We start from the raw sequence: 14,219 nt of genomic DNA, 5'->3' as shown, positions 1-14,219 counted from the left end.
GCCTGGCGGGGCCCCCCATGTTCTCGGCTCACCACGAGGGAGCAGCGGGCAGTACACGGCCGGCCGCTTCTCGCCATCCAGTCTCAGCTCCAAATCACGTGGTTCATCTGTCATGAAATATTCACTGGGCACTTAGGTGTGCCCAGTACTAACCTCAGCCTCCCTGGGAAGCTCCTCGGTCACCAGCCTACAGTCGTCCTCCAGCCCCTCCTCTTAGTCTTTTTTTTTTTCCTTAATTAATAAATTTATTTATTTATTTATTTTTGGCTACGTTGGGTCTTCGTTTCTGTGCGAGGGCTTTCTCCAGTTGCGGCGAGCGGGGGCCACTCTTCATCGCGGTGCGCGGGCCTCTCACTGTCGCGGCCTCTCCCGTTGCGGAGCGCAGGCTCAGTAGCTGTGGCTCGCGGGCTTAGTTGCTCCGCGGCATGTGGGATCTTCCCGGACCAGGGCTCGAACCCTAGTCTCCTGCATTAGCAGGCGGATTCCCAACCACTGCGCCACCAGGGAAGTCCCTCCTCTTAGGAGTGCTTTAACCCTCTGCAGAACACTTTCACTCTAGGTCTCGCATGTGTTTATTAGTTTGCTTTCTTACTTAATATGATTTGTTCTTATTTATATATTTACTATGATGGTTTGTTTAGAATATGTAACACATAAGAACTGTCTCTGCTTTTTCCATCGTGGTATCCCTTGCACCTAGAAAATCGCAGCAGTGCCTAGCACGTGGTAGACCCAGGATGAGTATCTGAGTGAGCGAATGAGTGGGCACGTGATGGAGTGAAACAGGTCAATGAGTAGTTGTTCAAAACTGCAGAGGTGGCCAGTGAAAGGAGGAGGAATAGTGCCATAACTATTTGTGGAAACGGGGGATGCCGCAAGTGGCTCTCATTTCACATGTCAGAGGAGACAAGTCACTAGATCATGTGTAAGGCTGATAAATCAAGAAATAGTGGGTATAACATATTATTGAGAGATGTCAAGTCACAGCCAAAAACAATAAAATTAGGAACATTAAAACTAGTTGTGGGGCTTCCCTGGTGGCGCAGTGGTTGAGAGTCCGCCTGCCGATGCAGGGGACACGGGTTCGAGCCCTGGTCCAGGAAGGTCCCACATGCCGCAGAGCGGCTGGGCTCATGAGCCATGGCCGCTGAGCCTGCACGTCCGGAGCCTGTGCTCCACAATGGGAGAGGCCACACAGTGAGAGTCCTGCATACCACAAAACAAAACAAAACAAAACAAAAAAAACCTAGTTGTCTCTTGGAAGTAGAAAAACTCAATGGGAAACTGTAGCTTTACATTATAAGCCCCTTTGCTTTATTTGCTTTTTTTCTTAAATTGTGTTTATGTATTATTTTTAATTAGTCTCCTTGTTGACTAAAAAAAATGCACAACGTGAGAGTTGTGAGTTAAGTTTTCTTTGGGGCAAAATGAGGGCAGTAGCCCAGGAGACAGCATCTCAGCTCTGAGGAACTGCTCCAAAGAGGTGGGGTGGAGGTCAGTATGTATGTGATTTAGGTGAAGGGGGTCCGTGCAGTGAAGCACACGTCCTGGCAGAAGCTGGCTGCCAGTCACGAGGAGCAGTTGTCCCCGTTGATGATTTTAGTGCTTTTCTAGATATGAGGAGATGCAAGAATTGGGCTCATAAAATCTTCTCCTGAAAATCTCTATCTGAAGGCCTGTTCTGCCAGTTTTCCCAGAGCACAGGGGGCCTCCTTCCTGATCTCTTCCTGAGTACCAATTTGTAGATGACACCTTTTTCTGTGTGTGTGAAAAGGATTTCTGCCAAATATATTGAATTAAAATACTTTAGCAACATTTGCTAGTCTGGTAAGTCTGCTATTAAGGTGCTGCATTATGCACTCAGCCTTCATATAAATTGACCACATACCAGGCTATAAAGCAATTCCCAATAAAATTCAAAGAATCTGTGTCTTTAGATCATGCTTTCTGACCAAAGTACAACTTAAGATAGAAATTATTAACAAAGAAATGAGCTTTTAAATTTTAAAGCCTTAAATATTTATTTTCAAAAGAATGAAGGAGCAGAAATGAATGAAATAGACCAGTGGCACGGAATCGAGCTACTGCTGTACTCTGAGAAAAGACTCGTGCGTTTATGGAAATCTGACGAGTTAGAGAGCTGGCATTTCAGACTCATTCATTTATTCAGCAAACATTGAGCACCCACTCCATTGAGCACCCACTGTTCTAGCTGCTGTCAATACAGTGAAGATAGGGGAAAACACAGAAATGGATAAAACATCCCTGCCCCCAAGGTGCTTGCATGCGATAAAGAAGACAGACAGTGAACAGGATAAGAATACCGGTCTGTCGTGTGCTGCTGATAAGTATTCTAGAGAAAGGGGGACTCGGGGGGGCAGGGGGACCGGGTGGGAGGAACTAGTTCTGAGTGGGTTGTCAGCAAAGGCTGCTGGGGAGGCAGCGAGTTAGTAAATCCTAGAGGGTGGATAAGCGGCCTCCCAGGCTTCCCGCGAGGATCATCCAGGCTCAGCGCACAGGCCTGACGTGCGGGGCAGCTGGTGTCTCCGGGAGCACGAAGGTGAGGACAGCAGGAGTGAAGCCTGGGGAGAGGAGTCCGTCTGCAGAGCCCTGACAGGCCTTGGTACAGGCTGAGTAAATAAATGGGAAGCCGTCGGAGGCTTGTGAGCAAAGACGTCCTGTGATCTGAGTTTTATTTTAATGGATTATGGTGGCTGCTGGGTGGAGGTGACGGCCAACTCAAGGAGACTAATTCAGAGGCCTTCGCAATAATCTGGCAAAAAATTAGGTTGGCTTAAATCAGAATTGAGGGGTGGTGGTAAGAAGTGGCTGAAATCCGTTTGAAGGCAGAGCCGCTGATGTTTGCTGAAAGAGTGGGCGTGGGTGTGAGGACGAGATGGGACGGATCCTGCCTGAGCAAGTGGAAGGACAGAGTTAGCATTGCTGAGACGGGGAGGACAGTGGGAGGGCGGGGCGGGGTGTGGGGGAACGAGAGTCCCACCTGGACAGGTTAAATTCAGACGCCTAGTGGACATCCAGGTGGACGTGATACCCAGTGCAGGGTTCCAGGCTGGAAATAGAAACATGCGAGCTGTCAGTGAATAAATGATGTTGACCGCCCAGAAGCTGGAAGCCATCAGTGTATTTAGAAAGGAAAAGCCATGCGTGTGCCAGAGGCAGGGAGATTGAAGAGGGCTTGACTGGAGTAAAGAGGAGGCACACAGACCACGAGAGGGAGGTGTCCTGGGAGCCACAGAAGCCAAGGTCAGCTGATCCTGAGGATGGTGGGGCAATAGCCCAACTGGAACAAGTTCCAGAGAAAACGGGGGTGGAGAGGGAGACTCAGAAATGGCAGGCAACTTCTGTGTTTACAGTTTTTTGAGATGTAGTTGACATACAACAAACTGCTCATCTTTAAAGTGTACAGTTCTAATACATGTTGACATGTATTCTAATACATGTCTAATACATGTCTAATACATGTCTACGGTTCTAATCCATGTTGACATGTATAAACGTGTGAAGCCATCACCACGATCAGGATAGTGAGTTCTCATGACTCTGTAATCCTCTTCCAGTCGCGGCTCTGCTTTCTGTCACTGTAGATTAGCTTGTATCTTCTAGAATTGCATATGAAAGGAGTCATACACAGTGTACTCTTTTTCTGCCTGGCTTCTTTCATTATTTTGAGATTCATTCATGTTATCGGTATTAATAGTTAATTCTTCTGTATTGTCAGATAGTATTCTGTTGTATGGATGTGCTGTAATTTATTTATCCATTCCCCTACTGGTCAACATTTGTTTTTCTGTATTACAAATGAAGCTGCTGTAAACATTCTACGTCTCTGTGTGGACATATGCTTTTAGTTCTCTTTGGTAAATAAATACCTAAGTGTAAAATGTCTGGGTTATGTGGTAGTTGCATGTTTAATTTTTTAGGAAAATGCGAACCGGTTTTTCACAGCCTGTGGAACATTTCACGTGCTGAACAGGTGTGTGAAGCTCCCATCTGTTTTCAACTTTACCAACACTTGCTACAGCCGGTCTCTCTGATTCTCGGCATTCTAGTGGGAGTGAGTGTATGGATATAACATTGTGGTTTCAATTTGCATTTCCTTAATGAATAATCATGAGTGTCTTTTTGTGTGCTTAGTTGCCATTATGTATCTTCTTTGGTAAATTACCTTTTCAAATGTAAAATAAAGAATGAATTCTTGCTTACTCTTACATACTGCTCTGCCTGTGCGATATTCCAAAATAATGTCAGAGTTTTAAGTGGAGGTTGCTTGTACTTCTTTAAAAACAGGCTTTAATTCGTAATGGTAATTCACAGGTGATTATGCGGATTCCAGTGCAATTGGAGAAAATAACCACTGTCTTCCTATATTCTAACAGGTTGCAGCATTGCAAGAGGAGAAAAGTAGTCTGTTGGCAGAGAATCAGGTATTAATGGAAAGGCTGAATCAGTCTGATTCTATAGAAGATCCTAACAGTCCAGCAGGAAGAAGGCATCTGCAGCTCCAGACTCAGTTAGAACAGCTCCAAGAAGAAACATTCAGGTAAGGGACAACTCACTCAGATCTCATTTTTTAAAATTTGGTAATGTCTCTTTTTTTAATATAAATTTATTTTATTTATTTTTGGCTGGGTTGGGTCTTCGTTGCTGCGTGCGGGCTTTCTCTAGTTGCAGCGAGCGGGGGCTACACTGTTGCGGTGCACAGGGTAATGTCTTTTAAAGTTAAGAATATGGTGTTAGGACTTTCGGGTAACTGCAGACCAAGGAGGCTGTGCAATTAGCCACTTCCCAAAAGTCTTCCCACACGACATGAAATAACTGCTCATTTAGGAAAATCTATCAATGCTCACCCTCAATATGACTTGCAGATAGAATGCCCCAACTGAACAATAACTGTGAGTGAAAGGAAGGAAGCAAACACCAGCCCACCTCCATCCTGCCAGGCACTCTGAGGCAAGTAAAGGCAGACAGAGAAAAAAATCAGAGACAGAGGAAGAACTAGCGAAGGGGCCTGAGGGTGAGTTGGAGCAGTCGCTGGAAAGATTAAATTCACTCAAGATCGGAAATTACTTTAAAACAAAAAAGGAAATTAGATCACAAACTGCAGGGATAGGATTTCAAAGTAAGTGTGTCTTCTTAAAGGGCCAGATGCCAAAAAAATACACAGACACGGAATTTAGAGATTGGTGCCCTTTCCAGAGCACAGTTTAAAGAAACACAAAATAAAGGCCAGGTGCGTGGGTTATAGAGACAAGCCTATTTAAAGGGCGAGCTGATGTAAAGGGGCGGTCTTCCAGACACATCTTCTGGGAGAGGAAAAGGCCAAAAAGAAAGAAGAGAGCCCACTGGCAATTGGATGGTGAAAAGGAAAAGAAGAAAAGGAAAAATTTGGTGTCCTGGAAGACAAAATAGAACCCCAAAGTTGAAGGACTTGGCAGTATGATAAAATATTGTGTTGTGATTTACTAGAAAACATATCCTGGCCTGTTTCTTACCCAACCATAGATTTTCAGTGTCAAAACTGGGAGAAATTAAATATCAATTAGGTTTTTTTTACTTGTGCAGTGACTCAGTCCTTTGTTTCCCCATGAAATGTTTCTGCATTTTTTTTCTTTTTTTGGCCTTGACAGGAAAAAATAAAAAATTTTTCTTAGTCTTCTCAGAAACCTTAGAAAAACAATCCATCCCCTATGGTCTACATCTGTGGTTCAGAGTGTGATCCGAGGACCCTCTCAGAGAGTCTTCAGGGCCCTCTCTTTTCCAACCACATTTCTGTGCTTGGCTGGATCTCCTTCATATACCTCAGCTAAAAAACCATCACAGCAGACCAGTGTAGAAACAGCTATGGGAACCCAGCTGTCTTCTACTAAACCAGGTGATTTGAGTCACAGAATATAAAAAATATTGCTACTCTTCTCACCATTTTTTGGTTTTAGAAAACAGAGTTATTTTTCATAAACAGTATGTTGTCTATATTAACATAATGGGTTTATTACTATTATTTTCAAGTGACTGACATTTATGAGTATTCTTTAAATAATTCCTGAATAAAATAGTAGCAAATTCAATCCAGTACTAAAGTAAGCTTTACTCCAGGATTGTTAACCTGTTGAGTATTATTAAATCTATTACAATAACTATTAAATGTATTATAACTCCTCCAATCCATACGTTAAAGGAGAAAGAAAAATATAAAATAAGCTTGGTACATGAAATTCTCAGTAAAGTTAAGAATGAAATGAGGATGAGTATTAATCTATTATTTGACGTTTTTCTAGACATTCTAAAAATCCTGGCTTTGCCACTTACTAGCTGTGTAACCTTGGGCATGCCTCCATTTTCTCTACTATAAGATGGTCTAATAGTATTATCTACCTTCTAGAATTTTCATGAGCATTAAATCAGTTAATATATATAAAGTATTTTGAGAATATTGCCTGGCACATAGATGCTATATAAGATTTCGCTGTTATTACTTTTCTAGAAAATGAAATAAGAAAAAGAAATGAGATTAAAATATTGGGAAGACAAAAAGTATCAATAAACGATGATTATTTGTAGATAGTATGTGTGTCCACCCAGAAAATATAAGAGAATTAACTCAAAAGTTCTTAGGACCAATAAACATTTAACAAGGAGAGGGTAATGTAAGACTGCTGCATAGGTCATAAGTTTTTTTTACCAATAACTAGTTAGTACCATCAGGAAAAACTTCCATTTATAAGTATTTAAGTGAAGAAAAAAAAAAAAAATTTAAGTACGGGCTTCCCTGGTGGCGCAGTGGTTGAGAGTCTGCCTGCCGATGCAGGGGACACGGGTTTGTGCCCCGGTCCGGGAAGATCCCACATGCCGCAGAGTGGCTAGGCCCATGAGCCATGGCCGCTGAGCCTGCGCGTCCAGAGCCTGTGCTCCACAACGGGAGAGGCCCCAACAGTGAGAGGCCCGCGTACCACAAAAAAAAAAAAAAAAAAAAAAAAATTTAAGCAATATGAAGGAGTTAGATGACAAAAACTTCTAAGTTATACATAAAACATAATACTGTGTGGAGAGAGAACATATTTTTAGGTGTTTTTAATGGAACATTATAAGAATGCCATTTTTTTCTTAACTTATATAATTTGAACTTCATTCCAATTCAAATTTTATGTTCATCTAGAAGTATTAATGAAGAAGAGATTCCCAAAATGTTTTGAGAACAAAGTATAATGAGGGAATACTGGCCACACCCAAGTACTAATATACTAATGAAAATAGGTTGGTACCAGTGCAGCAAAATAGACACCAATGACACAAATGAAGATCCAGAAACCAGTCCAAGTATATATAAAAATACATAATGTGATAAAGATGGCATTTTCTAATCAATAGGGAAAGGTTAACTTATTTGTTAAACAGTTTTGGAATGGTTGGTAGATATTTTGGCAGGAAAAGTTAGATTCCTGTACTACATCATATACCCAAATGAATTCCAGGGAAATTGAAAACGTTAATGTTAAAAATGAAACTGTATAAATACTAACCGATAACAAAGAATTAGAAGGAAAAAGAAGTTCTAATTGCACATTCGAAGTAGAAACTATACTTATATGGGGAATCTAAAAAGAAACGATACAAATGAACTCATTTACAAACCAGAAACAGACTCAAAGACTTAGAGAACTTATGGTTACCAAGGGGAAAGGGTGGGGGGAAGGGATAGTTAGGGAGTTTGGGATCAGTATGTACACACACTGTCATATTTAAAATGGATGACCAACAAGGACCTACTTTATAGCACAGGGAACTCTGCTCAATGTTGTGTAGCAGCCTGGATGGGAGGGCAGTTTGGGGGAGAATGAATACCTGTATATGTATGGCTGAGTCACTTTGCTGGGCACCTGGAAACATCACAACATTGATAACTGGCTATACCCCAACATAAAATAAAAAGTTAAAAAAAATTAAAAGAAGTAGAAACTATAAAGTGTAAAATTCATCAATTGAATTACATAAAAATTAAGAATTTCTGTACATTAAATACATAAATAAAAGTAAATAATCAGTGATAAATATTTGTGACATGAGAAAGAACCTTTTAAATCCAAAGGAAGGATATACGTTAAACAAAACAAATTAATATAAATTAGGAACAATATTATCCATATTTTGGGGGGAAAAGATCTATGAATAGAAATCAGACTGGAGGTTATACTCCAAAAATGTTAACAGTAGGTATCTGTCTAGAGCAATGCATAATTTTTATCTTCTTTGCTTTTCTGCATCTTGTGAATTTTCAAAAGGAATATGTGTTAATTTCATCATTGAAAATAAAACTTTAAATAAATTATAGCTGCTATATTTTGGTGTCTAACTTTCTGAGTAGAGGAATGGCGATCCGTTGTTACCTTTCTGCAAGTCTTGGAGCAGTAGAATCTGTTTCCAGGATAGTTAAAACTTGGAAATACAGTGTATGGTCACAAAAGTAGGAGACAAATCCAAGAAGAATTTATTTTCATGTTTTTTACTTACTTTTCTTGTTCTAAGGAGAATTATTAGACAGTAAATAGTGCTTTCTTGGTCTATTTTGTTTCTGTTACAGACTTGAAGCAGCCAAAGATGACTATCGAATACGCTGTGAAGAGTTACAAAAGGAGATGTCTGAACTTCGGCAGCAGAACGATGAACTGACCACTTTGGCAGATGATGCTCAGTCTCTAAAAGATGAAATAGACGTTCTTAGGTAGACAACCTTCCCATCTCTGTAGAGTCTCACACCTGTGATCCCCCAGAACAGTTCTGCCACCGATGTTACAAACTCTAGGGTCTTTGAGCACAGGAAGATGGGGGAACCATTTTCTCATCTGTAAAATGGAAATAACACACATACCTACCTCAACCGACATGTGGAATTAAGTGAGGTGATATTTGTAAGCACTTGGAACAGTATCTGGCAAATAAGTGCTGTATATAAATGTTTGTTAAATAGAAATTAACCTCTGGCCACCGCTTCATACTTGCGTAGCTCTGAGCTTTTCTCATCACTACTCCTGTTCTTTAATTTTGCATCCTTCAGTCACTTGGTCTTCCTCTTTCTCGGATACCGTCACACCCACACACATGGCTCATCTCCTTGCGGGACTCAACTGTTCTCTCACTGGGCACCTCACTCCCTGCCACCTCGTTTCTGCACCATTCTGCTTGTGTAATCTTTCCTCTGTTGGATCATTCCAACCATCTATGTTTTATGCGTTTGCTCTTTGAATGCTGAGAACAAACAGGGAAAATCACATAGTGAGGTAGTTTTGTCCTACTGCAGACTAGTGATCTTACTCTCCACTGGGCCCCTCCCACTGGTCCACCACTCTACTGCCCATCCGTGTGGGCCCCTCCCACTGGTCCACCGCTCTACTGCCCATCCGTGTGGGCTCCTCCCACTGGTCCACTGTTCTACTGCCCATCCGTGTGGGCTCCTCCCACTGGTCCACCACTCTACTGCCCATCCGTGTGGGCTCCTCCCACTGGTCCACCGCTCTACTGCCCATCCGTGTGGGCCCCTCCCACTGGTCCACCGCTCTACTGCCCATCCGTGTGGGCTCCTCCCACTGGTCCACCACTCTACTGCCCATCTGTGTGGGCTCCTCCCACTGGTCCACCACTCTACTGCCCATCCGTGTGGGCTCCTCCCACTGGTCCACCACTCTACTGCCCATCTGTGTGGGCTCCTCCCACTGGTCCACTGTTCTACTGCCCATCCGTGTGGGCTCCTCCCACTGGTCCACTGCTCTACTGCCCATCCGTGTGGGCTCCTCCCACTGGTCCACTGTTCTACTGCCCATCCGTGTGGGCTCCTCCCACTGGTCCACTGTTCTACTGCTCATCCGTAGATTGCTTTGTCCCCCGTTTCTCTCATAGCTGCTACGTATTTTCATAATTCTTCTCACCTGACTGCCCCCCACCACACCTCTCCTGTGCTTCAGTCTCAGTAGATGACATTGTCTCCTGCACTGAGGAATGAGGCCATGACCTCTGGACCCTCCATGTGCTGTGTCTCCTGCATTCACGCCCATCTTTTCTCTTTTGCTTCTAGAGTGCAGACCTGTTACTCATCCTCCTGTCCAGTGCACATTCCTTCAGTGCTCTGGGTCTCAACCCTTCTTGCTTCTGCAGGGACTGTGCTACATCAGTTATCATTTCCCTTCACATTTGAATCTGCCTCCTTAGCATACATTTATATGTTTCTGTCCCTCTTATCTTAGAAAAAGTGAGAGACCTATCATTCTCTCCCTCCTTCCAGAACAAATTTAGATTACACAAGGTAAAGTTTACATTCTTTCCTTAACCCATTAAAATTCACCACCACCTGCGCCACTGCTCCACCAAAACAGCTATTCCTCTGGTCACTACTAACAGCCTAATTGCCAAATTATTTGGACAGTGTACAATTTATTTTGCTTTTGTGCTACATGTGACTCTGTTGGCTATCCCCTCCTACTTGCATTCCTTAAATTTTATGTTGTCTATTATAAATTTTGCTGTAATTTTGGTCATACTTTTGAACCTGCACAAAAAACTAAGATGGACTCACCTTTGGTCTTATAATTTCATTAGAACGTGTTACTTCCTGGCAATCCGCTTGGTTTAGCACTGTCTACAGCAGCTTTACCATTGCGGATGTGTTTGTGATTTCTGGTTTCCCATCTCATTCTAGACATTCTTCTGATAAAGTGTCTAAACTAGAAGGCCAAGTGGAATCATATAAAAAGAAGCTAGAAGATCTTGGTGATTTAAGGCGTCAGGTTAAACTCTTAGAAGAGAAGAATACTATGTATATGCAGAACACAGTTAGCCTAGAGGAGGAGCTGAGAAAAGCCAACGCGGCTCGAAGTCAACTCGAGACATATAAGAGACAGGTAAGGAGAGCAGCACAATTTCTTAACGCCGTTTTCAGCTGAGCTCTCCAGTGTGACGCTGGCTTATCAGAGTCCGCTGACTTGTTTTCATGGTATTCGGTTTTTCACCTATGTAACTTAGTTCTTATCCAGGGCTTATTGATTGGTCACTATAGCAGATCCTTTTATGATTTATTATTTTTAATTTATTGTGTAATACTTGAGAAATACACAAAGGTAAAAAAATAGTACAATAAGTATCCATGCTTAATAAGCAAAACACTCTCCCCCTCCTCATTGCAGTAACCGCTAGCCTATTTTGTGGGTTTTGTGCCTCTTTATTCTTTATTCTTTATTCTCTTTATTCTTCCCTGCACATACACACACACATACATATGTGTGTGTGTGTATCCCTAAGAACTTATAACACTTTTGACATTTCAAAACTTTATATAATGATATAGTGAAAGTTCTCTTCTGCGATTTGCTTTTGCTCAGTGGTATTTGTGAGATTTGTTTTGTTGATAGTTGTAGCTTTATCCCATTCACTTGTACCGATCTATAGTATCCTGTTGAGTGACAATACCACGTTTATCCATTTTTCTGGAGAAGGACATATAGGATGTTTTGTCTTTTTCTTTAATATTGCAAGAAAGGCCACTGTGAATAGTACTGAACATGTCCTCTTCGATACATGTGTGGAAGTTTTACAACTATGTGGAATATCTTCCTTAGAGAGTCTTCATTTAGTTAGATATTGCCAAATGTCCTACACTGTGATTTTATTACCAGCAGGCAGTTTGTATGAATTCTTGTTGCTCCACATCATCACCAACACATAGTATTATCAGACTTGAAATTTTGCCATTTGAAGGATGGATTTGAAATGATGTCTCCTTATGCTGATTATACTTTGCGTTACCCTAATTGCATATATATTTACTGATCACATTTCTTTTGTGAATTGCCTATTTTTATCTTTTATTCATTTTTAAAGTTGGATTATTTCTTTTATTGATTCTGAAAGTTCTTTATTTGTTCCTGGTATTAATCTTTTGTCACATGTTGCATTTATTTCCTAGCAGTCTGTGACCTGTCCTTTTACTTTTTTTGAGATTGATAATTTTAACATGATGAACTTTAAATACCTTTTTCTTTATGATTTGTGCTTTTTTTAAAAAAATTTATTGGAGTATAGTTGATTTACAGTGTTTTGTTAGTTTCATTTGTATGATTTGTGCTTTTTATGTCTCAGTTAAGAAGTCATTTCCTACATAAGGTGTAACACTAATCTCTGTTTTCTTTACGGAGGTTTAAAGTTTGTTTTGTACATTTAGGTCTTTAATCCACAAGAAATTGATTTTCATATAGGGTGTGAGGTAGGGATACATTTAATATTTTTCGTCTTTGTGGACAACCAGTCAACTTGGCAGCTTTTATTTAATAATCAGTCTCTTCTGCAGTGCCCTGCAATTCTATCTTATCGTATATCTAAAGTTACCATGTTATATGTGGGTTTGTTTATGGCGCTCTCTTCTGTTTCATTGGTCTGTTTGTCTACTCTAACACCAAAACACTCTCTTATCATCTATAGATCTTTAGTAATTTTGATATTTGGGTAGCACAGATACCCGCGCCCTGTTCTTTTTCAAAATTGTTTGTCTATTCTTAGACCTTTCTGTTCCCTTTAAACCTAGAATCTTTGGAAATTGGAATTACATTGAATCTGTTGATCAGTTTAGGGAGCATTGACATCTTTATGACAGTAAATGTTCCTATCAATGAATATAGTATCTTTCCATTTATTTAGATCTTCAGTGTCTTTCAATTAAGTTTTATAATTTTCTTATAAATATCATGCACATATTTTGTTATAGTTACTCTTAGGTACTTTATGTATTTGGTTGCTTTTGTAAATGCAGTTAGAAAAAGAAAAGATACCATTTTCAGTGTGTTGCTCATTTATGTGATTAAATTGGTTTTTATATGTTGATTTTACAATCTTGCCAAATTCCCATATTATTTCTAATAATGTCTGTTAGTTCTTTTGGCAGAAGTCATATTTTGTACAAATAAAAGCCATTTTGTTTCTTTCTATGGCATACCCTTTTTTTCTTCTTAATCAACATGGCTGACCTTTAGTACAGCCTTTAATAGAAGCAATAATAATAGGCAACCATTTCTTGTTGATTTCATACACAATGCTTTAAATGTTTTACCAGTATATTATAAGGATTGCTATAGGTTTTGTAGCCACCTTTCATTAGGATAACAAAATTTCATTGTATTCCTAATTTGCACAGGTGTTTATCTTAAATGGATGTTGAATTTAGTCAGCTACACCTATTGAGAGACTCCTATGCCGCTGCTTCTTTCTATTAATCTGATGAATTATATTAATGGATTTCTATGTTTAAACCATCCTTGCATTCCTGAGATAAACTTAGTTTAGTCATAGCAGATTTATTTGTGGTTTCACATTGTTAGATTTGCTTTGTTCATTTTACTTGGAATATTTTGCCTCTATGATTTGTCTACTTAAAGTTTTCTATCTCGTGCTTTGCTTGTGTTCTGATTTTGGCATCAAAATTGTACTAGCTTACGGGCTTCCCTGGTGGCGCAGTGGTTGAGAGTCCGCCTGCCGATGCAAGGGACATGGGTTCGTGCCCTGGTCTGGGAAGATCCCACATGCCGCAGAGCGGCTGGGCCCGTGAGCCATGGCCGCTGAGCCTGCGTGTCCAGAGCCTGTGCTCCATAACGGGAGAGGCCACAACAGTAAGAGGCCCGCGTACCACAAAAAAAAATAAAATAAAAATAAAAATTGTACTAGCTTAATATAATAAATTAGAGAAGTTTTAGTAGAGCAACCCTGTACACCATGAATGTCTGGCAAGTTTTTTTTGGTGAATACATTTTTTCCCAACATTTCATTATGAAAATTTTCAACATATAACAAAGTTGGACTGAGAAATTACCAAAAATAAATGTAGCCCAAAGAAACTATAAATGTGATTAAAGGGTACAAAATTAAAATAAGAAATGATTTAATTAGAGTTCCAGAGGAAGGAACGGAAAGAATTGTAGGACATTATTTGAAGGAAAGGATGGCTGAATGTTTTTCAGAATTGACGAAGGGCATCAGATTTAGTATTAACAGTGAATTACAAACAGAATAAATGAAAAAGAAATCTACACCTACAACTATTGTAGTGAAATTGCGTAATACACTAATTCTCTATCTGTTTCTGATCTGGAGCTTAATATATTTTATCTTTCAGTATAATATTTTTCTTTCTGCAGTTTCTCTTTGGGTGCTCTTTCAAACCTGCTCGA

At 40.4% G+C, this 14,219-nt stretch overlaps 1 protein-coding gene across 1 annotated transcript in view; it reads left to right on the top strand.

Moving 5' to 3' along the window:
- The window catches only part of HOOK3 (hook microtubule tethering protein 3), a gene marked incomplete at its 5' end in the record, with an annotated part of 97,104 nt that overhangs the window by 49,984 nt on the left and 32,901 nt on the right, over positions 1-14,219 (top strand). Inside the window, 3 exons of the mRNA XM_079726530.1 lie at positions 4,398-4,561; positions 8,597-8,737; positions 10,706-10,907. Of these exons, the coding sequence (XP_079582656.1) occupies positions 4,398-4,561; positions 8,597-8,737; positions 10,706-10,907 (507 nt within the window). The remainder of the gene's footprint in view (positions 1-4,397; positions 4,562-8,596; positions 8,738-10,705; positions 10,908-14,219) is intronic.

This window comes from Hyperoodon ampullatus, assembly GCF_949752795.1.
Source record: "Hyperoodon ampullatus genome assembly, chromosome: 20".
NCBI lineage: Eukaryota > Metazoa > Chordata > Mammalia > Artiodactyla > Ziphiidae > Hyperoodon > Hyperoodon ampullatus.
The sequence above is the reverse complement of the archived record's forward strand: the minus strand, read 5'-3'. Positions and strand labels throughout refer to the sequence as shown.